The 25,992-nt window shown below is 44.5% G+C and overlaps 1 protein-coding gene across 1 annotated transcript in view; it reads right to left on the reverse strand.

The window, feature by feature from the left end:
• The window catches only part of LOC124712464 (phospholipase A2-like), a 72,526-nt gene that overhangs the window by 16,831 nt on the left and 29,703 nt on the right, over positions 1-25,992 (reverse strand). The window contains exon 6 of the mRNA XM_047242760.1: positions 2,728-2,880. Coding sequence (XP_047098716.1) covers positions 2,728-2,880 — 153 coding nt within the window. The remainder of the gene's footprint in view (positions 1-2,727; positions 2,881-25,992) is intronic.

Raw genomic sequence — 25,992 nt, forward strand, 5'->3', positions numbered from 1 at the left:
ATATCTGCTAGCATAAGGGGCAGAGGTTGACCGCTTGGTTATTGACTTTCTAAATTTGTGGAGCTCTTTCTCTTGAATAAATCATGCAATTTTTCTCAAATTGTAATCATTTGTTTTTCTATGCATGTACATTACATACACCGATTTCCGTCCCATTTGGATAATAACATCGCGGTGCGTTGTTTTTCTTTTCTCGAGAATGTATTTTACATTCATTGTCATGCAGGTAGTTTGTACCACACACAAGAAATGATTGCAGTCAACTTGGAAGTACCAACATACACTAATAAGCCAAAACATTATGATCACTTGCTTAATAGCTTGTTTGTCCGTCTTTGGAATGAAATACGTCACTGATTATGCGTATCAGGGATCTGACAGTTTGTTGGTAGGTTTATGAAGATATGTGATACTAGCTGTCTACGTACAGGTCATGTATTCCCGTAAATATTGGGCCGTTGATTTGCGTACGCGGTGATGGTGCTCCATAGCGACCCATAAATTTTCCATAGGATTTATAACAGGAGAATTTCATAGCCGAGACATCAACGTGAGTTCACTATAACGCTCCTGAAACGAATGCAGCACGGTTCTGGCAACGAAACGCAGAGAGTTATACTGCTGAAATCTGGCATCGTCGTCAGGAAATACATCAAGCGTGAAAGGCTGCAGATGTTTCGTAGCTTTCAGCGTGTCTTCGATTACTATCACAGGTCCCATGTAACCACAGGAGACTGTCTCCCACAGCATAATACTGCTCCCTCCAGTCTGCGTCCGTGGTGTGCCGTACGTTTCGAGCCGCCTCTCACCAAATAACAGCGTTTGTGGAGACGACCATCGACCTAGTGTAGCAAAAACGTGATTCACCCGAAGAGCCGATATGTTTTCGCTGTTAGACGGTCGACTCCCGAGGGCCCCGTTGTCATTGGGTCAACATGTGAACACATAGAGACGGTCTGCTGTAGAGCTCCATGTCCGACAAAGTACAGAACACTTGTGCGTGCACCAGCACTGTGCTCTTTCGGCAGAGACGTCACAGATGACCATTGCTCCTACTTTACAGAGCAGACAAGCCTCCGAAACCCCCGTTCTGTGAAGAGTGGTGGACGTCCAGCAGATTAGCGCCTAATCGTAGTTTTTCTGTAGACGCTCGCGACAGTAGAAAGTGAACATTCGATCAAGTTCGCTATTTCTGTGATACACTTTTATAGGATCTGCATAATAATAATGTGCCCTTTGTCAAAATGGCTTATCTCAATGGATTTCCGCATGTGCTGCCTATATCTTCGCTAGAATGATCGCCCGTCCGTGTATGCTCTGCTTACATACTTTTGATACTCCAGCCACGTGCCCACAACGCCACAAGGTAGCATCCAACGTAGCAGTAGGTACTGGTCACACTTCGCTTATCAGTGTATATTGTGCTACATGGCCACAAGACCTATGTGATAGAGTGATGTCGGGCCTCGTTGGTTGTGAATAGAAGCATCGGGATGTACAGCATGGAGTTGTCCACGTCTCGAATATAGTTCTGTGATACTCCACACCAAGCCGCCTGCACCTAAGCGCGCAGATCCTACAGACTGGTGGTTGGAGGTGAAGGGCTGATAACTTGCTCTATAGCATCTCACACATCTCGATCAAGGAGAGATTGGGGGACGCTTCTCGTCATGGCCTCCGGAATTTGTGAAGCAACTACTTCAGCATTAATGGTCCGTTGTCCCTTCTCACCTGTAAAGGCGTTGACTGTCTGATCAAAAATACCCGGACACTTACAGTATTAGTGCACATTAACACGGGGTGTACCCACTAATCGCTTTTATCACTGCTCCAACTCTGCTCGGAACAGCGGACAGTTCATGAGGTCTGAACTGTGGTTGGTTACTGCTTGTCGTTTCCACTTCACCGTCACATCATCTGCAGTCGACTTGCGCAGCTTTGAAAGAGTTGAAAAGTGCCTGCTGGATCTGTCACTGACGTGACCTCCAGTGGCGTCCCGACTCACTGACCCACTCTGCTATCGCTGCTCCTCTGCTGACGAGACTCAGCACCCCCTACCTACGGGTCCGCCTCTCGCGACGTCTAGCGGCAAGTCCCGCGCTGCAGTGGGGTACCGGATACTTTACATTAGATAGTGTACATTAAAATACGTCTATTGTACTCAAAAGTAACGTTAATATCAGTATTTATCACGAGAAGATTAAAACTGTCACTTTCTGGTAGATTATAACTTTGAGCAAGATCAGGACTCGAACGCGGAATCCTGCCGTTTTCGGGGTCGTTGGTGTTACTGATCGAGCCCTGCAAGCAGAATTCACGACACAGCCCCGTACATTCGCTTCTGCTCGTGCCTGTGTCTGACTTTTCAAGAGCAGAAGCTCTCCCATATAACTTACCGGAATAGCGCTCCTGGAAGAAAAGATTCTGCGAAAAAGTGGCTCAGCCTCACCCCACCTAGTGACTTGTGACTGCAATGCGGTGTCCGATGTTTTAATTAAAACTGCCTGGCAGATTAAAATTGGGTGCCGGGCAGGGACTCGAACCCGGATACCTCAGTCCTTTCTTCGCATTAGCGTTGGTTTAGCAGAACCATCAGTTGTCGATTATCTCTTAGGACTTCTAGATAGTATCAGAAAAAATCATTAAATACACGAGAAAGCTCCATAGACCCCGTTACGTAGAAAGTAATAATCCTCAGTGTTATTGAGATGTAATGTTCCTACTTACAGCGAATAGCTCTTGCATCTGGCTACTGGATAAGTCTCCTCGTAGCACTGGGGTCGCAGGATGCTGAAGTAGATGACGCCCACCTTGAGGGACACTAGCGTGTTGGCATCTTTCAGGCAGCGGTAGAATTCGCGGTCGCACTCACAATGGGATCTGAAAGAGAGATAAAGCAGGAAGAAGAAGAGCTGAACGAATTCCTTATCAGGGATATACAGTGTGATTATAATTAAAGTTAAACTTTCAAAACGCTGTAGAAATAACACCACTATCGGAGAAGGGGGAACACGTATAGCAGAAGAAAAAAATAGTGTGAAAATTGATTAGATTCCGCTGTATGTGTCATAATATGTAAAAGAAAACACCTGTCATGCGCACGACCCACTGGGTTGATATAAACACGCCGGGTACGCGGCTTTTCCTCCCTTCGCGTCTGCGACGTTCGCCATGATTGTCTTAATGCAAGATCTCGCTGTGCTGTGCTGTGCTGTGCTTGTAAAGCTGTATTACAAGAATGATGACTGTGCACACGTCGCTTTGCAGAGGTACCGGACACTGAAGGGTTTGAAAAAAGGTGTTGGTCCGATGACTGCCGTGGATCTGCAGAAAATGATTCGGAATTCGAAAAGACTGGTTCTTTTGGTGTGCAGCCTGGTAGAGGGAGGAAACGAATTGATTCGACGTCAGTGAAAACAGTTGCCACAGCAATGTAGGAGAAAACGAGTGGTGGTGTGCAAACGTGTAGTGCATGGAGAATTGCCCGAACATTGGACATACCCGTGAGCACGGAGCGTAAAGTCCTACGAAACATCCATCTTTGCTGTCCATTCAAGATTACCCATGTGCAAGAGTTGCTTCCTGTTGACCTGTCAGCGAGAGAGACCGTTCCTTTAGAATTTCTTTCTCGCATGAAAGTGGAAAAAGATTGGCCGTGGAAGATTTTGTGGACAGACATCTGACAGGATATGTCAATACACAGAATTGTCGAATACAGGCAACTGAAAATCCACACGCAAATCAACCAGCACCACTTCATCCTGAAAAGGTCACTGTGTGGTGCGGGTTTACGGCATCATTTATCACAGGACCATATGTTTTCGAAGAGACAGGTGTATTCTGTCCTGTTACCTGCACCGTCACTGGTAAGCGCTATGAGTGTCTTTCGCACAACCACGTCATTCCAGATCTCCAACACGGTGAATGTATGGATGGGGTCATTTTTATGCAAGATGGCGCACCTCCGCACATTGTAAATCCAGTCAAGCAGCCGCTGAAAGGCCATTTTGGAAATGCCAGAATTATCAGCCACCACTTCCCTACAGCTGGCCATCCCGATCACCTGGTCTTAATCCGTGTGACTTCAGGCTGTGGGGCTGTCTGATAAATGTTGAGTTCAGTTTTCTGATTTAGCTGCATCGAAGGCACGCATTGCTAACACATTCTGAACGTGACCTCGGAAACACTTCGATCAGTTGTGGAACATGCTGTTTCTCGATTTCAACTTGTTGTACAAAACGGTGGACAGCATATTGAACGTGTCTTGCACCAGTCACACGGAAATTAATAATCCGATTTGATTTTGACTGATGCTTTTTCTGCGGTTTTTGGCCTCAGGACAATTAGAAACCGATTTTTTTCCATCCGATTGGATATGACCTTGCTGTGGTGGAAGGGCTTACGTAATTAACAGTATCACACCTGTAAACCCATGCACACTGGGTAGTACAGTTTGTTTAACGTCAAAAGTACATATTAGTCATTGTTGTATGATGCATTTGTCATTTGTAGTCGACCGCTATTAAATTATGATGCTTACAGCGCCACCTACTGTTACATTTCGTAACTATTTTTGTTCTGCCGTTCGTTTCCCCCTTCTCCGATAATACGCCGTTGCAATTTGATTCCATTCTGACCAGTGGTGCTCTTTCCACATTGGTTTGAAGGTTTAATTGCGTATTTCTAGATACTGACAGGCGCTAATTAATGAATTTAGGATTCAGTATGGGTACATCTGTGGCCACCTTTGTGAATGGAACAGTTGTGTGTGACACTGGGGCGATATGGTTGCCTGTTATACTAGCTGTCTAAGTGACAGTTACGCTTCACCATTTCCGCTTGACAAACAGTCAACATGACAGACAACTCAAAGAAAGAGGCCGAAACTGAAATAAGCAACAAAACAGAGGACGTGACGTCAGCTTCATCAAATGGTTGAAATGGCTCTGAGCACTATGGGACTTAACATCTAAGGTCATTAGTCCCCTAGAACTTAGAACTACTTAAACCTAACTAACCTAAGGACATCACACACATCCATGCCCGAGACAGGATTCGAACCTGCGACCGTAGCGGTCGCGCGGTACCAGACTGAAGCGCCTAGAAACGTTCGGCCACTCCGGATGGCCAGCTTCATCGATCAAATTACCTGGCACATAATCCATAACAGATTATTTTATCTGGAGTCGTGTAAAACTTGTACAGTAGATATGGGCACATAGCGTAGTGACAACAAGAACCACCGGAGGTAACACGGCTCGAATCTTTCCGAGGTATCCCCTACCACCGTCAGAATTTTTGGTGGCGGGAATCTGCAACTCATTTCTAACGTTTCCTGTCACCTTTAAAGTTCCTTCAGATTCAACAATTCAGCAACATTATTATTTAATATCCTCCGTTGTTATCAATTTAATTTTTTGTTGTAATTCATTATTACAAGGGTTGCCCATAAAGTAACGAACCGCAGTTTTTTTTTCCTCTCAGCCTAAAATAATGTCACGAATGCGGAACGTTACGTATGTACTATATTAAGTCTCCTGAGTGAGAGTTTTAAAATGGCGTCTGTAGGTGATGCATGTTTCAAGCAACGTGCCGTCATTGAATTTCCCACAGCAGGGAAAGAAACTGTCGTCAATTTTCACAACCGCTTGTCCAAAATCTATGGGGTGTCTGCTGTCGACAGAAGTACAGTTAGTCACTGGGCACGGAGGGTCAGGTCATTAGACGGCGGTTCGGTGGAGTTCCACGATTTGCAGCGGTCGGAGAGACCATCTACGGCTGTCACACTTGACATGCTGCAACGAGCTGATGTCGTCATTCGCGAAGACAGACCCATTAAGACTCGGGAGTTGGCGCTGCTTCTTCCAATCAGCAAAGTGAAGCACTGGCTCCGCGACCATGGCCAAGGCCGTAGAACAAGATGGAGATTACGTGCAAAAATAGCGTGTATAGATATAACACCATTCTTTCGTGTGTGTAATTCCCATTACGTTCAATACAGAATTGTTGAAGAAAAAATGCGGTGCATTTCTGGGCAACCCTCATATTACTTCGACTTTGTACTGGAGAAAACAACATTTGCTTCGAATAAAGAACAGTTCATGTTATCACATGAAGAAATTGTACAATGTACGATCTGTCTCTAAAAACTAGGCAGCATGTCTAAATATGCAATAAATGAAATGAAAAAATATTGCACATTTTTGAGCCAATTTAGGGTCCGAATTAGTGGCGGAAATACAAAGTAAGATACCAGTAGAAAGAGACGAGATGGACGATAACCAGCTCGGCCCCATAATCTAGGTCCATAATCGAACACAGCCCCACAGGGCGCCGCCCCAGCACTACCGACGCCACTCGAATCGCACACGGGCAGGCGCACGTGGCGTAGGCTACTCGTCAGGTGGCACTGTTAATCGGAATGACGTCGCGCCAGTCAATGAGCACACCACTGGTATGCAAAAGGTAACGATAAAAGATTTCCCATGTTGTACCACTGTCGAGTGACATAGCTTGCTGAAACGTGGACCATACACAGAAACGTCAAAGTGGTACAGTATAGTACACAAGGGAACTGAAAGAAGTACGCTTTGAAACGGAAAGAAATGGCACTTCTGTTCAGAGACAACAATCACAATGAATTCCCCGCAAAGTATGATGGTCTACTGAACATTACAGTTGCGAGACATGCTTTTAAACATGGTACACTTCGTGGTCAAAAGTATCCAGACACCCATAAAACATACTTTTTCATATTAGGTACTCTGCACTGCCACCTACTGACAGGTACTTCATATCAGTGACGTCAGTAGTCATCAGACATTGTAAGACAGCAGAACGGGCAGTTCCGCGGAACTCACGGGCTTCGAACGTCGTCAAGTGATTGGGTATCACTTGTATCATACGTCTGTACGCGAGATTTCCACACTCCTAAAAATCCCTAGGTCCCTTGTTTCCGATGTGATGGTGAAGTGGAAATGTGAAGGGACACGTACAGCACAGCACAGAAGCGTACAGGCCGACGTCGTCTGTTGACTGACAGCGACCGCCGACAGTTCAAGAGGATCGTGCGTAATAGGTAGACATCTATCCAGACCATTACAAACTGCATCAGGATCCACTTCAAGTACTATGACAGTTAGGCGGGAGGTGAGAAAACTTGGATTTCATGGTCGTAAGCCACACATCACGCCGGTGAATGCCAAACGACGCCTCGCTTCCTCTAAGGAGCGTAAACATTGTACGATTGAACAGTGGAAAAACTTTGTGTGGAGTGACGAATCATGATACATAGTGTGGCGACCCGATGACATGGTATGGGTATAGCGAATGCCCAGTGAACGTCATCTGCCAGCGTGTGTAGTGCCAACAGGTAAATTCGGAGGTGGTGGTGTTAAGGTGTGGTTGTGTTTTACATTATAGTGGCTTGCACCCCTTGTTCTTTTGCGTAGCACTATCACAGCACAGGCCTACATTGATGTTTTAAGCACCTTCTTGCTTCCCACTGTTGTTGAACAATTGCTTCTTTCAACACGATCGAGCACCTGTTCATAATGCACGCCTGTGGCGGAGTGGTTACACGACAATAACATCACTGTAATGCTGTAATGGACTGGCCTGCGCAGAGTCCTGACCTGAATCCTACAGAACACCTTTGGCATGTTTTGGGACGCCGACTTCATGCCAGGCTTCACCGACCAACATCGATACCGCTCCTCAGTGCAGCCCTCGGTTAAGAATGGGCTGCCATTCTCCAAGAAACATTTCAGCACCTGATGGAACGTATGCCTGCGAGAGTGGAAACTGTCATCAAGGCTAAGGGTGAGCCAACACTATACTGAATTCCAGCATTATCGATGGAGGGCACCACGAACTGACAGTCATTTTCAGTCACGTGTCCGTATGCTTTTGAGAACATAGTGTCTGTAGTCCTCATACACGGCAATGCACAGTGTGCAGCGTGCTCCCACGGTGGTCATGAGGTTAGTAAGGATTTACTGTGGTAATGTGTTCCATTACTCCACCAGCGCAGTTGACAACTGATGGATGGTCCTCTGTGAGTGGGATGGTCCACTGTGTGTGTTGTCATGCTGCAATGTGTCCGCCCATAGCATCCCACTTGTGTTCGACTGGATTTAAGTAGCAGGAATGGGTACACCAGTTCCTTCGCAGAATACCCTTTTGTTCCAAAAGCTCCTCCACCTGTGCTGTTCGATACGGTCCCACAGTGTCATCCACAATAATGAAGTCAGGGCCGAATGAACCTTTGATAAGATGCACATGGGAAAGGAGTAGCCTACAGTGTCACAATGACGCTGACCGGTCAGGGCACCATGTTCAACCATTTGGAGGCAGTACACACATGCAATATTCTCCTTCCCCACACCACAACACCAGGACCACCAAAACATGATTGGTAGTGTTCCTGGTTGCGTGACAGACTCGTATGGTGAGAGGACTCCGTGCAGATTAACAATGGAAGTGTAAACCAGATGTGACCTGAACTCAAAGAAACAATATTGGCAGCAATTGAGAGATTTATACCAAATAAATTAACAAATGGCAGAGCTAGAATGAGACGATTTGAAACTTCCTGGCAGATTAAAACTGTGTGCCAGACCAAGACTTGAACTCAGGACCTTTGCCTTTCGTGGGCAGATTGAGATTCTGGAAACATCCCCCAGGCTGTGGCTAAGCCATGTCTCCACAGATGCCCTACAGAAGATATCGTCGTCGTGCAAGACAGACAATATATAAAACAATTGAAGACGTTGAAATGACAACATCTGCTGCTGACAAGAAGAAGAATACTATCAAATCCGTCGCCGCACATTCACTACTAGATGGACCCGCCGTCTTCTGTGGATGTAGACTGAACTTCAGTATTGATCTGAATGATACGTTTTCGCATGGTAATGGGTGGCTAACTGTCGCAATTGTACGAGGTGGGTACAGGTGTACCCAATGTATCAGGACTGGAAAGTTTCGTCGACCGTGACGTCATAGCCTACCGCACAACCTCCTATCCTTCCTCTCAGGAGTGCTAGTTCTGCAAGGTTCGCAGGAGAGCTTCTGTAAAGTTTGGAAGGTAGGAGACGAGGTACTGACAGATGTAAATCTGTGAGGACAGGGCGAGAGTCGTGCTTGGATAGCACCTGCCCGCAAAAGGCATAGGTCCTCCTGAGTTGGAGTCTCGCTCTGGCACACAGTTTTAATCTGACAGGAAGTTTCAAATGGCAGAGCTGATTTTCCTTGGTACATGATGTGTCAACACAGCACGGAATTCAACTTTTACACAACGGCACAAGCTCAGCACAACAGGCTGTGGGGTGGTAGGTCTGGACCCAGTGACACATCAGGCAATCACCATCGACAGTTGCACTGAACATTTATTTGCCACATCTAAACAAGACAAATAACAATGAAATTTTTAAAATTACCATTTAGGTGAGAGCAAGTTACTTCAAAATTTAAACATTCATAAACATGGCACTTATGGCCTATTACATATTTAGTGAAATGAATTAAAAATTATTTACTCAAAAACTATGATCAACCTGAAGAACAATTTACCAAAATTTAATGAGGAAATGTAGTCTTTCTTTATTGTAGTGATTGGTATTAGCAAAAGTAATTCAGTGTACAGGCAACTACAAATCAGATACCATGGCACACAACCACGTTACTTAAATGACAATGTAGGATATAAAATATAAAATTTCATGTGACCAAGCAACCTCATGGAATTCAACAAATGGGAGCAGCAACAGTTATGAACAGGCACGAAAAATCCCAGAACTAGAGGGTATCTACAACAGACTGACATCTGCCTTAAGTAACTAGAAACACAATAATTCACTGCAGCACATCATCTGTAGATTTAACCAACCTATTAATGAACATCAGCTAAGCAGTACAAATCTACTATCTTACGTGTGTAAGGCCAATTATACATTAAGCTGTGAGCGAACTAAATACATGGCCAGCCCGCACGTGCAGGAAGAGGGGGCGGAAAATACACAACATCACAAGCAGGACGCAACTTAGGACCCCACACCCGCTACCAAGACAAACAGTAGAAGTCCCGATGAAACGAAATCAAATGCAAGTAACTAGTGCACAGGTTAACAGTATATCGAGACTGCTTCCCTCCCCCCCCCCTCCCCCCTTCCAAGACAAAACACAAGAAGACTTACAGCAAATAGCCACACTTAAATTTGTAATTAATTCAGAATTAATTGCCATATCCATACATTGTCATTGAAGGAAATCTTGTACTTTCATTAATAGAATCAGTTTCATACTATTTAAATACACAACAACAACTGGCCTCTCAGTAACTCTTAAGAATTTATTAAACTACTCATCTAGAGTTAGACACATGTCTCTCAGACACCATCACTTCAGATAGAAAAGTAACAGTAATGTTATTACAATTCGCAGCAAAACATATCCATGGAAATTTTACCCTTGTATATCTATAGCAATTGGCCAGCTTAACTTCATTGTGTGATATAAATACAATAACCAGGCACACTTAGACAAGGATAAGACAAACTGTTTTGAATGGCGGTTAACACTGACAGTAGCAATCTACAGAATATATCAGCACTCCATGCCCTAGTAAATGTTAATCATCACATCACATACAGCTCTCACTACAACCTTGGTACTAAGCAAGTTTAAATTTGCACATTTGAGGACAGACTCAGTACGAGTAGCAACGGCAAGCCAAGAAAATGAAGTCAACAGCACTGAACCAAGTAGTCTATTCTGGCCACAATTTACAGCACAAGCAACCCCCCCCCCCCCCCCCCCCCCCCCCCGCCCTCTTGCCTGTTCGCCAAAGCCAGCCGCCTCAGATCAGGTGCCAGGAGACAGGCAGGATGCGAAATACACCAACGGCTTCCCAGTAACGTGACTGCTTCCACGCCGGCGATATTTGCTACGGTACCGTCACCCGAATAAACAGCAACTTTTGATGTGCTCTTCCTGCTGTCTCGCACGGCGCCTGTACTCTCCGCCAGACTACCCAAATGACATTACTGCTAGGCGTCCCAAAGCAAAATACTCGCTCCTTGCCAGAGCTTACCCCTCGCTCCCGATCCACCCGGTAGGTGGCGCCCCCGCCCGCTCTGTGCAGACCACTGGAAAGATGACCCATACCCGTGACGGGAATATCGCTGATGGAGCCACACGGCTCAGTACACTAAACGGGTCAGAACACTGTTGCAGAAACAACGAAACAAACATTCCAATTTCAAACGGACGCAAAATCCACAAGATTGGCGATGTTTTACAGAAGCTCGAAATTTAGCGTGGACTTCAATTCGAGATGCTTATAATAGTTTCCACAACGAAACCTGGCAGAAAATCCAAAGATATTCTGGTCGTATGTGAAGTATGTTAGAGGAAAGACACAATCAATGCCTTCTCTGCACGATAGCAATGGAGATACTATCGAAGACAGTGCTGCCAAAGCAGGGTTACTAAACACAGCCTTCCGAAATACTTTCACAACAGAAGACGAAGTAAATATTCCAGAATTCGAATCAAGAACAGCTCCCAACATGACTAACACAGAAGTAAATATCCTCGAAGTACTGAAGCAACCTATTCACGTAATAAAAGCAAGCCTTCTGGTCCAGACTGGATACCAATTAGGTTCCTTTCGGTGTATGCCGATGCAATAGCTCCATACTTAACAATCTTATAGAACCGTTCGCGCGGTTAAGGATCCGTACACAAAGACTGGAATGTTGCACAGGCCACACCAATATTCAAGTAAGGTAGTAGGAGTAATCCGTAAAGTTACAGGCCCATATTATTAACGTCGATATCCAGCAGGATTTTGGAACATATATCGTGTTCGAACATTATGAATTACCTCGAAGAAAATGGTCTATTGACACATAGTCAACACGGATTTAGAAAACATCGATCTTGTGAAACACAACTAGCTCTTTATTTGCACGAAGCGTTGAGTGTTATCGTCAAAGGATTTCAGATTGATTCCGTATCTCTGGATTTCCGGAAGACTTTTGACACAGTACCACACAAGTGGCTTGTAGTGAAATTGCGTGCTTATGGAATATCGTCTCAGTTATGCTGGCGTTCCCCAAAGGTAGTGTTAGGGCCCTTTGCTGTTCCTTATCTATATAAACGGTTTGGGAGACAATCTGAGCAGCCGCCTTCGGTTGTTTGCAGATGACGTTAAACTTCAGTTACACGATAAATTAGCCACATCTAAAGGCCATAAATACCTAGGAATTGCAGTTACGAACAACTTAAATTGGAAGGAATAGATAGAAAATAGTGTGGTGAAGGCTAACCAGAGACTGCGTTTTATTGGCCGGACACTTAGAAAATGTAACAGATCTACTATGGAGAATGCCTACACTACGTTTGTCCGTCCTCTATTAGAATACTGCTGCGCAGTGAGAAATACTTATCAGATAGGAATGACAAAGTACATCTAAAAAGTTCAAAGAAGGTTAGCACGTTTTGTATTATCGCGAAATAGGGGAGAGAGTTTCACTGTAAAGATACTGGATTTGGGGTGGACGTCATTGAAAGAAGGCGTTTTCCGTTGCGAAGGAATCTTCTCAATAAATTCTAATCACAAACTTTCTCTTCCGAATGCAAAAATATTTTGTTGACACCGATCTATATGGGGAGAAACGATCACCATGATAAAATAAGGCAAAGAGCTCGTGCCGAAAGATATAGATGTTCGTTCTTTCCGAGCGCTATACGAGATTAGAATAATAGAGAATTGTGAAGGTGGTTCGGTTACCTCTCTGGCAGGCACTTAAATGCGATTTGCAGAGTATCCACGTAGATGTAGAGATAGATTTACTGGTCAACGTTATCGTGACACTATTTTCCTTCTCCGTGTGGATCTTTTCAGGGGTGCGTTCGACCCTGTCTTCATTTTTATGGATAACATTCCGCGACCAAATCGGACTGCGTATCTTGAGGCGCTCTTGGAACGATAGAATATTCGGCGAATGGTCTGGCCTGCTCGTTCCTCCGACTTACATCCCATAGAGCACATGCAGGATGCGTTGGGCAGCACGTCCACAGGCGCCGGCAACCATCTGGCGGTTGAAACTTCCTGGCAGATTAAAACTGTGTGCCAGACCGAGACTCGAACTCGGGACCTTTGCCTTTCTCGGGAAAGTGCTCTACCACGTGCTTCGGTAGCTCAGATGGTATAGCACTTGCCCTCGAAAGGCAAAGGTCCCCAGTTCGAGTCTCGGTCTGGCACACAGCTTTAATATGCCAGGAAGTTTCATATCAGCGCACACTCCGCTGCAGAGTCAAAATGTCATTCGGGAATCATCTGGCAGTTGTCACCAGCTCCTGTGGAGGTGTGCAGCCCCACCACAAGAACTCCTTAACAACCTAAGGTTAGGCGCAAATTGAGAAGCGTATAGCACGTGTGACGTGACACGACACTACAGCGCGACCGACACCCCCGGGATAACAAGGCCGTCCAGCAGTGTTAGTGACGTCACACTAAGCGGCCCATAGCCGACGCAGCAGTCCACGGACAGCTCCGTACAGACGCGCCTGATGCTAACGATCTTCTGTCCGTCATACAGAAAGGAGCGAACTATAATTCGAAACAAAGACCAAATTATATATATTCTTGTAAACAGCATAAAGGTTCATAACGAAATACCGATTGCATATACGGGCAGGAATAGGTTCTAGAATTCCTCTGAAAAGTGTTTATCTTCAGTACCAGAATGAACATCAAATTGTCAGGTTTTCTAAATAGAAAAGCACTTTGTTAGTAACAGACAGCAATAATGAGACTTGCAGTTGGTGATTTCTACGTGGAAAAGCTGTAGAGAGATTGAAAATGGTAAGTAAAGAGAGCCTCAGCCTTTTACTCACATTCTTACATGTAATGCTCTTGGTTGTTTTTCATTTCCTTACCTTTTATAACATCTTTAATATTGTTTCAAGAAGTGTATCTTCAATAGCAGAGTGAACTTCAAATTGTCAGGCTTTTCTTAAAGGAAAGAGCAGTCCCTTAGTATCACAGTGCAAGACAGAATATTGTGTTCAGTGATGTCTATGTTAAAAGGAGAATATTTGATATCTATCTTTTGTTTCCATTCTTTATTACTGGGGATACACTTGTAAAAATTCTTGAAAAGAGCTGTCACCATGAACATATGAGTAAATTCACAATAGTCATGTGTTTTATGAGATAAAGCGAACTCTTGTTACCTTATTGTAAACGAAAGTTGTGAGGGGTTTGCTATGTATGACAGTGTTTGAGATAATTTACTTTCAGTGTAATAGCTTGAAAATGTTAAGTCCTGCTGTCAGTTGGCATTTGTCACCACCTGTATGCGAGTTTTAAAACTAAATAGTGTTCTGACAATTATAAAATAGTGGCAAAGTTCCTCAATCGATTAAACTTAATCCTGCCCGTATATGTAATCGGTATTTCGTTATGAACCTTTATGCTGTTTACAAGAATATATATAATTTGGTCTTTGGTTCGAATTATAGTTCGCTCCTTTCTGTATGACGGACAGAAGATCGTTAGCATCAGGCGCGTCTGTACGGAGGTGTCCGTGGACTGCTGCGTCGGCTATGGGCCGCTTAGTGTGACGTCACTAACACTGCTGGACGGCCTTGTTATCCCGGGGGTGTCGGCGCGACACGCACGTGCCGCACGAGTCGCGCGGGTGCAGCGCATATGGCGAGGCGTACACCGTACTTCGCACGCGCCGACTGGCGACGCTCTGCGCTGACAGAACCGAAGCGCGGGCAACCTGTTATCTTCCTCAAACGATTTTACAGAAACTATTCACTGAAAATATTTTATTGTTGCCTTACTTGTAGCGTTATATGTCAGCTTCGTGGCTACAGAAATGAAGAAAATGGTCAGTATTATTACGAAAGTAGGAATATCCTAAAAGAGTCTTATGATTAGATATATTTAATTTGTTGAAATGTACTGCTGACAAAGGCAGATCTACTTTCATGGCAATGTTTTTCGATCTCCAACTCACAAGGCACACATAGCTAGCTTGTGCATTCCTGTCGTGCGCATTATCCTCCGCTTCTGACAATACACTGACCATTGTGCTGTGCGACATATCAATTGTTTATTTTTCTCAATAACAACTATTTTATTCGCGATCACACATTGTAAGTTTGGCAAGCCGTAGGTGAGTAACCAGTATCTGGTATGTGCCTATCATTCCGCCTGAAGGACGCTCGTCATTATGTTAATACAGCTCAGATCAAGAGGAGGAGTAAAATCGTTTGGTAAGTTTCCATTCCAGTCGCTAAGTGTTAAAAATACGATGGGTTACGGGAATTCCACGAAAATTCCAACAGACTTGGCAATCTATTTTTGTGTGAGTTGCTGACCTTTTCTGATTCGAAGAAGCATCGCCGTTTGTGAGCAACGGCCACATTTCTCTTGGTGACTGGTTTAATTGTACTTGCTTTGTCACAGTGTAATTTGCCAAACTGATCTCACAGTAGCTATTGCGACAGAATCCCGAAACGGATCGCCTCATTAAACAGGTAATTGGCAATCACAGAGCTCAATAGCTTACGAATTACCTCATAGTGTCGGTTTGCAGCAACATAAAAGAAGAAATTTCATGTTTATTTTCATACTAGAAAGCTCTTGTTTCGCTAGGTATCGATAACTCTTAAAAATTACAGTCACTGGAGTGAAATAAATAAAAAGGGAAATATAAATACTGATACATCACCATAGATGAGAAAGTTCCGTGTGTTTAAGAATCGTCAAAACACACTCCTCCTTGTGAGCTATCATTCGCCAAACTTTCGTTTCGATGCCTTGAGAGGTTTAGGAGATATGAGAGATGTTGTGAGTATTTGATTCTGGAGGCCGTGAGATCGGAAGTGAGCGCGCTACATACGATCAATTTTCTCGAGATCGGAGGCAGATAACAGACCTCCTCCCAAGTCTAAAAGAAAATTCAACATGTTAGCTTAATTTCATACGCAGCAACAAATGGTGTAGTACGCACCAAACGCAAAATCATAGCGACCCCTAATTTTCGTTGCAAACTTTTTTGAGTTTTGCGTAGTATCTTACTAAACTGTGTACATCACTATAAGAACGGTCATTAGCGAGATGATGGGCATTTCGCCACGAAGCTGACGTATAACGCTACAAGTAAGGCAAAAATAAAATATTTTCAGTGAATAGTTTCTGTAAAATCGTTTGAGAAAGATTTCATGGTGCGTGCGCTTCGGTTCTGTCAGCGCAGAGCGTCGCCAGTCGGCGCGGGCGAAGTATGGTGTACGCCTCGCCATATGCGCTGGACCCGCGCGACTCGTGCGTGTCGCGCTGTAGTGTCGTGTCACGTCACACGTGCTATACGGGTCTCAATTTGCACCTAGCCTTATGTCCAGTATGATAACACGTTGCAGAGCATGCGGTGCCGTCCGTGGCGATCAGACAGCCTGTTAAGAAACCTACCTCGCCTTTCGTAACGTCCTGGGGACCATGAGAAGTCGCGGTGACTTGAGTGTAATTATTGTCTTTGACTAAAAGTGTCATTTCTGATCGTCTCATTGCGCATTTTTCTCCGTTACTGCTTCAGTACTTCACTCCATGTACTGTCATACATCATACATTATGCGAATGTCACTTCCGTCCGTAAATACCCAATAGTTGCTGATGTAACAACAGTGATACAACCCTTCAACAAAGGAAGATCTGCTGATAACAACTGGGAGAAGTATTCTACCCGAATTAAAATAACGTTGTGATCGACGTCACAGCGTGCCGAGCGCGAGGGACCAATCACCAGCCAATCGTAGTTCATTACGATATTTACGATATTTCAGTGCCTGTGTTATTCCGAATTACGATGTAATGTTCCTTTGGACATGCACACATGTCCGAAGGGACAGGCGCTGCGGCTACTACAGCCGCCATGAAATACATGAACTGTATTTGCAGTTCCGATTATGGATTCTCTGGATTCTCATCAGCTGTATAATGGAATAACAATGAAAATTTGTGCCGAACCGGGATTTCCCGCTTATTGCGAGCGGTTGCCTCACCATTTGGATATCCGAGCGCGACTGATGCCGAGAGCCATACTTCCATTCGCCGTGAACCAAGTGTCCGCAACCTGTACTCGCACATACCGTACGTGTATTCCCGTACAACGGAGACATTTTACTTTGATGTCGCTTGTCCGGTGTCGACGGATAAACGTGCAGTGCCTGTGTTATTCCGAACTATGATGCAATATTAATTTGCACATGCATGCATGCCGCGATAAGCGAAAAATCCGAGGCCCAGACGGGCACAAATTTTCACTGTCGTCATTCCGTTATACAGATGCTGGCAGTTCATATTCGCAACTGCGATTACGTTTCGTGATAATTGTACTAGTTTGGTTTCGATCGCCACGTACTTACACTGTTTCCTGTTTTGTAGGTGTTGTGTTGGCAGAAGAGCCAACACCGTGTTACTAGTGGAGGTCGAAATGCTCGCGTTTTAGCTCACGCAGGCTGGCGTGAGGAGGGAAGGACTATACTGACGTGAGGTCTGGAACATAACAAGGAATTAGAATACAGAAAGCGGACGTAATTAGTTTGATACTTAACTTTAATCCATTAATGATGAACGGTACATGATTCACAATATTATCTGTTCAGATTATAGTAACTGAATAAGGCGCCTTGCTAAGTCGTAGCAAATGATGCAGCTGTAGGCTATGCTAAACTGTCGTCTCTGCAAGTGAGAACGTATGTAGACAGTGAACCATCGCTAGCAAAGTCGGCTGTACAACTGGGGCGAGTGTTAGGAAGTCTCTCTAGACTAGACCTGCCGTGTGGCGGCGCTCGGTCAAAATCACCGATAGTGGCGACACGCGGGTCCGACGTATACTAACGGACCGCGGCCGATTTAAAGGCTACCACCTAGCAAGTGTGGTGTCTCGCAATGACACCACAGTGGGCACGTGCAGAGCCTTGTCGAGCACGACTGCAGCGGGGACCCTCCAACCTCTGTACGTGGCTGTGGTTTGTCTGAGCCAGGACGAATAAACTTCGCGAAGATTAACGGAAGTTGCCGAAGTTGACCGATGCTGCTTCGCCTAATGATGCAGTCCAGTGTGAGCCATGCAGTTGTCAATTAACCAATACAGTTCGCGTTTCCTCTCTGCTTCAGTGCAGTTAAATTTATCAGACGTTAAAAGTCTTATCAGTTAATTTTCTCGATTTAGTCACGGTAGGCTACGGTGCAGCTTCACTGAAGTTTTTTGTTAATTGTAAGCAATTATAATCAGGCGTCGTCTTACTCACCGGAAATCTTTTTCATTTGTCTTGCCCAAACTTCGAGAGGCGTTTGAAAAGTCCGTGCAAAAATAAAAACTACTTACGTGTTTGGGGTAAACTTTTTTATTTTTCGACAGTCTCCTTTTAGACTCGTACACTTCGTCCAACGCTGTTCTGATTTGTTGATCCCTTCCGAATAATAGGAATTGTCCAAGTCTTCAAAATAGCTATTAGTTGCTGCAATCATCTCCTCGTTTGAATAAAATGTTTGTCCCGCCAGCCATTTCTTCAAATTGGGGAACAAACAGTAGCCCTAGGGAGCCAAGTCTGAAGAACAGGGGGGATGTGAAACCAGTTGGAATCCTATTTTAATTAATTTTGCGACCACAATTGTGTGCTGTTTAGTTGTCGTGATGGAAAAGCACTTTTGCGGTCCAATCGCCGGCGTTTTTCTTGCAGCTCGGTTTTCAAACGGTCCAATAACGATGGCTAATATGAAAGTGTAATAGTTTTACCCTTTTCCTGATAGTCCATGAGGATTACCCCTTGCGAATCCCAAAACACAGTCGCCGTAACCTCTCCGGCCGAAGGAATGGTCTTCGCCTTTTTTGGTGCAGATTCTCCCTTGGTAACCCATTTTTTAGATTGTTGTTTGGTCTCAGGAGTATAGTAACGTATCCGTGTTTCATCCACGGTGACTTAACGACGCTTTAAGTACTGCGGATTATCCTTGCAACACTTCACACTATTCCGTTTTTGGTCTAGCGTGAGCAATCGCGGAATCCATCTTGCGGATAGCTTTCTCATATACAAATGTTTATGCAAAATATTATGTACCAATTCATTCGAGATGCCCACAGCACTATCAATCTCACGCAACTTAACTCTTCTGTCATCCTTCACCATATCATGAATTTTATCAATGATTTCTGGGGTCGTAACCTCCACAGGGTGTCCAGAACGTTCAGCATCACTTGTACCCATATGGCCACTCAGAAACTTTTGAAACCACTTATAAACTGTTGTAATCGAAGGTGCAGAGTCACCGTAATGTTTATCAGGCTTCTCTTTAGTCTCCTGAGGCGTTTTGCTTTTCATAAAGTAATGTTTAATCACCACAGGAAATTTTTTTCGTCCATTTTTTGACAATCATTCGACTTCCTTGATTCACACGAATGCCAAACACTAAGAAATAGACCTGTATGGCTGAAACTTGGTGTGCGTTTTTTCCAAAGATGCTACTAACTAAACACGACCTCGATACGCGCCGGTGGTGCCATCTCTCGGACTTTGCACGGACTTTTCAAACGCCCCTTGTATTCCTTACTTCAGTTGCACAATGAATACCATCTATACTTCATAATTTTAGTCTCGCAAATTTAAAGTACGACAGATAAATGAACCACATACAGTATTCTATTATCGCTATAATTTCTCGTTACTCACACTAGGAACGAAAAACGACGCTCCACGAAGAAATTACCCGTATGGGACCGGGATACGTAGACCTGATGTACATTTACAGACAAACAAATTATTACAACTTCAGAAAAATCGGATGATTTATTCAAGAGAAACTGTTTCACAAACTGAATATGCCAGTAACGCGTTGGTCCACATCTGGTCCTTATGTAAGCGGTTATTCGACTTGGCATCCACTGGTAGAGTTGTCCGATACCCTCCTGTACGATATCGTGCCAAATTATGTCCAACCGCGCGTTAAGTCGTAAAAAACCGAGAGATGGTTGGAGGGAGCTCCCCATAATCCTCAAAGCGTTCTCAATTGGGGAGAGATGCGATAACCTTGCTGGCTAAAGTAGGGTTTGGCGAGCACGAAGACAGGCAGCAGAAACTCTCGGCGCGTGCGCTCGCGCATTGTCTTGCTGAAATGCAAGCACAGGATGGCTTTCCATGAAAGGCAAGAAAACGAGGCTTAGAACATCGTCGACATACCACTGTGCTGTAAGGGCGCCGCGGATAACAACCAAAGAAACGGCACCTCAGAATGTCACTGTTGGTTGTGGGGCGGTATGGCAGAGGACAGTGAGGTTGGCTTCCCACTGCTCTCCGGGGCGTCTCCAGCCACGTCTTCTCTGCTCAACGGGCATCGGTTCGAAGCGCCATTCATAGCTGAAGACAGCTGTATTCCAGTCAATGAGATCCCGTGTCAAGGAGGTGTCTGGAGACGCTTCCGGACAGCGATGGGATGCCAGCTTAACTGTCGCCTGCCGTACGGCCGGACAATACGCAGTCACGGTCTGGGGTGTCATTTCATTTCGCACAGGACAGCCGTACGTAGACGATATTCTACGCACAGTTTGTTGCGCTTACATTTCAGCAAGATAATGCCTGAACGCACACTGCGAGAGTTCCTACTGCCTGTCTTCACGCTTGCCAAACCCTACCTTGGCCACGAATGTCTCCCCAACTGAAAACGTTTGGAACTGTTCAGAACTGCTACAAATTCGTCGGGCAATAGACCGCGCCGCTCGAACTATCAACACAACTGGCACTGCTAAGAGTATCCTACGACTTCCACATCGCTGTCAACGGGTTATAAACAATGCTGCTGACTACTTTGAAGGAAAAAAAAACTTTGAAACACCTATCTATTTTGTACGAGCTGTAAATAAATAGTTGCCACTATTAAAGTTCCAACCCTCGTAATCTTTGTAATCTCATCGCAGTCTTTTTCTAAAAGTTACCATTCGCAATAAAGAGACACATTCGCTCTAAACCGGTAATGGGACATTAATAACAAACAGTTCCTGAACTTCTTAGGGTATAGTTCCTTAAAACGACGACCACATGGTAAGACAGCCATAAATCTGACGCCACATCACACGCAACTTTCGCCTCCACAAATTTTAACTTTCCATTTACGACCGTCTTATCCAGTTAACTCACACGCTAAAATACCTCGAGCCATCTAGTCAGCAGAAAGCCCATAACAGACTAAAATTACTAAAACAATAACCGGCCGAACATGGGGATTGCACCCTTTCCATAACCATCTACATCTATAAATCGCTGATCTGACCAATCATCTGCTATGAAAATGTGGCCTGGACTTTCGCTCCTTCCCCCCTCCCCCCCCCCCCCATTTTTCACGCCATACAGATCCTCGAAGGTCACATGCTCCTCCAAGCCTTTCGGAACCGCTTACCCTCCTACTCGAGCATTCTCCACCAACTTATAAAATTCCTCACTCTGCTCTTCCATCTCGAACACAACGGTATAACCTACGTCACCTCACCTGTAAACTCGAAACTCTACCCGCCCTTTAGCCCCCCCCCCCCCCCCCTCTGCTCACAAATCATTCTGCCGCGATACCACCAAAGTCGCCCGGCACCCCCAACACTACACATCCACACCATCCAAGTCCTCTCCGAACGAAACTTTAACCGCGTTCACTTACCCGATAGTGATTCAAAAAAAATGGTTCAAATGGCTCTGAGCACTATGGGACTCAACTGCTGTGGTCATCAGTCTCCTAGAACTTAGAACTACTTAAACCTAACTAACCTAAGGACATCACACACATCCATGCCCGAGGCAGGATTCGAACCTGCGACCGGAGATCGTGATTCATCCTGGCATATATCAGTCCTGCCAGATCTAGGAGATCCCTGTCACACTCGCTTCCCCTCCACTCCTCTCATTTCCTACATCTCAGTTCGGAGTCGCATCCCTCACCATTCTTCCCCAGTCCATCTTCCAGACATCCATCCCGACAAACACCCTCCTACGCATTACCCTTTAATGCTACATTCCCGAGTTACCCCTGTCCAAGGCAGTCTACAATCGTTCATCAACTTCATTCATGTATGTATCTATTTTAGTCAGTCAGCCCACTTATACAGCTCGTGGTCTAGTGGCTGGCGTTGCTGCCTCTAGATCATGGGGTCCCAGGTTCGATTCCCGGCCTGGTTGGGAAGTTTCTCTGTCTGGGGACTGGATGTTGGTGTTTTCCTCATCATTTCATCATCATACATCGATTGGATGGCGAAAAATTGGGATCGTGTACAGGTGCTGAAGTCGACGCAATTGAGCCCCCCACAAACCAAACATCATCAACATTAGTCAGCCCATCGGCGTCCGCAGCTCGTGGTCTTGCGATAGCGTTCTCGCTTCCCGCGCACGAGTTACCGGGTTCGATTCCCGGCGGGGCCAGGGATTTTCTCTGCCTCGTGATGACTGGGTGTAGTGTGTCTTTCATCATCATTTCATCACCATCGACACGCAAGTGGCCGAAGTGGCGTCAACTCGAAAGACTTGCTCCAGGCGAACGGTCTACCCGACGGGAGGCCCTAGCCACACGGCATTTCCATTTTTTTTTTTTTAGCCGATCGGTCTTTTACGTTTCACCTAATGCTACCTGAAAAGCGTCAAAGCTTTTCATGTTTATAATTAAAGGAGATAATTGCTTTTAAAATCAGTCATTAGTTTATTGCAATATATGAAGTGTGATGGAGGTGAATTACTGTGTCATTAAGCATCGGTAAAGGGCTATCATTCTTCTCTTTGCAAACTTGGTACACTTTGTGCGTGGAAGGAATTCTTCTGATGCGTTCCTAGATGGGAAGCCCGGCGACCAGGTGGACACAGGTAGTGCGTCCACGGGCGAGCGGCGGTCGTGCGCCTATGTCGGCACGCTTCGCAGAGGGCAGGCCCCCAGACGATTAGCGGCAGGCGAAGACGCTGCATATATCAACACACTGAGAAGGGAAGCCGTGGACATTCGCACGTGTGCCCGAGGCAGCGAAAACTACAAACTTAGAACGAAAAACAGTTTTGTCACGATTCTAGGTAACGCGGAGAGAGCGGCGAGTTGAATAGCAACAGCACGACTTGGGTGTCCAAGAATCTCAAGTGGCCGAGGGAGAAGTCTTGGTTTATTTGTATACTCTGTCTCACACAATCGCTCTATTTTCCTCGCAGAATGCGACGGCAAGGAGGGAGGAAATTTTTAAAGGGACCTCTTCATTGGCAAGAATGTAATGTTCGCTTCGAAAAATAGTACGAGCTACGTAATTTGCGGAAGGGCGGAGACAAGACGCTGGAGGGGAGCGGCTCTCTCTCTCCAGGTGCGAGGAGCGCTCTAGTATTGGGCATTCCGAATATTGCTTCTGAGGAGGCAGGAGTTCACTCTTGACTGCTTCCGATAAGTCGCAAGGATTCTTTTACCGCTTGTCATGAGACAATGCACGTTGCATTCGTCGCAAACAGCGTAGAGAGCAAAGTTTGTTAGATCCAAGTAGGCGAGCTTCACTCACTGTGCGCGATATCAAGAGCTTAACTCAAGATCATATTTTGATTTACTACATTTCCGATTACGGTAGTACTGTTGGAACAGTTTTGAGCTTTGTTTAATGCAGTTTTACGTAGATTTGCACTTGCACATGGACGCATACCGTCGTCCAGTGTTGATATCATCGAGTAGCAGGTTTCGGCACTGTTTTCAGCGTAGGGCATGTTAGACGCTATCAGCTACGTCGCCGGCAGAGTCTTGATGCAGCCGCACGCAATCAGCCGACTCCACCGCCACGCCGACCACGCTATGAACATGGTAACACAGAAAACGCCCGCTTTTCTAGCCGCGCTTTCTTCTTTCACTTTCTTCAATTTCTTTGCAATGTGTTAGATGCTCATAAAGACGCAAGGCACAGTATTCACCGTTTGCCAATTAAGAGAGCCATATGTTCAGCTGTTTTTCTTTATTCCTTCCTCATTTATTACACCAGGTCAACCCGTCTCGTGTAATTTATTTATACGTTAAATTAGAATGAAGTCATACAATGCTCATGTTAAAAGGCAAATACCAGGGCAGGCACCTTATCTAATTCCTTGTTATGAGCTCTTGGTGCCAACTCAATTCTATTTCATATATATATACTTTCTACAGTATCTGGCGACCCAAATTTTTCTTTTATTTTTGTTTATCATTATTTGAATAATTTGTGAGTGACTGTTAAATGAATTTGATAAAATTTCAATAATTATTGCATATGCAGTTTAATGCAGTTCACTGAATAAACCACTTATATGTTGAACAGCTCTAAGGCGCTGCAGTCATGAACTGTGCGGCTGGTCCCGGTGGAGGTTCGAGTCCTCCCTCGGGCATGGGCGTGTGTGTTTGTCCTTAGGACAACTTAGGTTAAGTAGTGTGTAAGCTTAGGGACTGCATGACCTTAGCAGCTAAGCCCCATAAGATTTCACACACATTTTGAAACCTCCCCTCAGAAAAATTATTGAAGTACTGTGCTGGTAAACCTCTTATCTTATTGGATTTTCAAACAGCTGAGCAGAGCTGAACGTACTCAGACATTTCTCTCTTTACTTATTCTGATCAATACTAAACTGACACACAATATGTGACTTTCAATAATCCCTACAAAAGAATGGCCCTGACTAACAACAACCTATACCTTTCATAAATCACTTACTTGACAAAAATCTTCGTTACTCGAACTACTGCAATACAGCGAGCGCCAATACTGCCAGCTAAATAAAAGATTCTAACTACTGAAGGCACTAACTACTAATAGGCATAGTTAGCAAATGAAAGATTTTGATAGAGAACAAACAATGTATTTACCTTAATAATGTTCAAAAGTCATCATGATATACAGTATAACAAATTTACTCTTTCTGATGGACACACGTCCAGATCGTCCGCTCTGAAAATTCTACCATCTCTCCCCCCACATCCGCCACTGCTGGGGGATCACCTCCAACTGCGCAACGCTAAGCGCTGTTAACATCCAACTGCCCAACACTGCAATAGCAAATATTCCAACAATGCAAACCAGCCACAGACTGCACACAGCACAGCCAGTGATTTTCATACAGAGCGCTACGTGAAGTTACCAACATAGAAACCTAAACAGCCTACTTACAATTTGAACATTTTTTTGTTGAACAGCACTCCTTCAATTTCATTTATAGAATTTAAATAAAATTCATCTCTTTCTCCCTCCCACACGAGGTATATTGCATGTCTATCTGTTTTTATGTATTCGTGTGCAACACTCTCTTTCCATTCATTTGTGTCTGTGTTTTAATTAGTCAACAAATCGAGCTTTTCATATTTTAACTTACGCAGCTGACGATCTGTCTCTTTATTGTGCAAAACAATCATTTCAGTCAGCTCCTGTGTCCAGTTTTCATACTATGTTTTTTTTTAACTTATTACTCTCGTTTGGCAGAAGAGCGTATAATGATGATGCATTAATTTGTTCGGAAAGCGGTGCTGATTTTCAAGGCAATAAAAGCGGGTTAAAAGCTGTGAACTATCTGGGGAAGTTAACCTTGCATTACTGAGCAATTGTTTCACCAGGTATCTAGTCTAGCTTACCAAATACCCAACCAGACTAACATTAATTATAATCTTTTAGTAGTCATCTTACGATAACCGGTGATATATATATATATATATATATATATATATATATATATATATATATATATATATAAAGACAATTTAAATAAAAAGAAATAAATTAGTTTGTAATTGGAAATTTATTTTAACATCTATCATTGAAATTTCAGCATATTAAACTTGAGTCATAACTAAGCTGGTGCCTTATTTAGGACTGTGAAAATATGAGATTGTAATCTTGCGGAAGACATCAAATATGGAGCCAAGATTGGGAGACTGCATACAACACTGCATTCATAAAATAA

Source organism: Schistocerca piceifrons, chromosome 8 (assembly GCF_021461385.2).
Source record: "Schistocerca piceifrons isolate TAMUIC-IGC-003096 chromosome 8, iqSchPice1.1, whole genome shotgun sequence".
In the NCBI taxonomy this organism is placed as follows: domain Eukaryota; kingdom Metazoa; phylum Arthropoda; class Insecta; order Orthoptera; family Acrididae; genus Schistocerca; species Schistocerca piceifrons.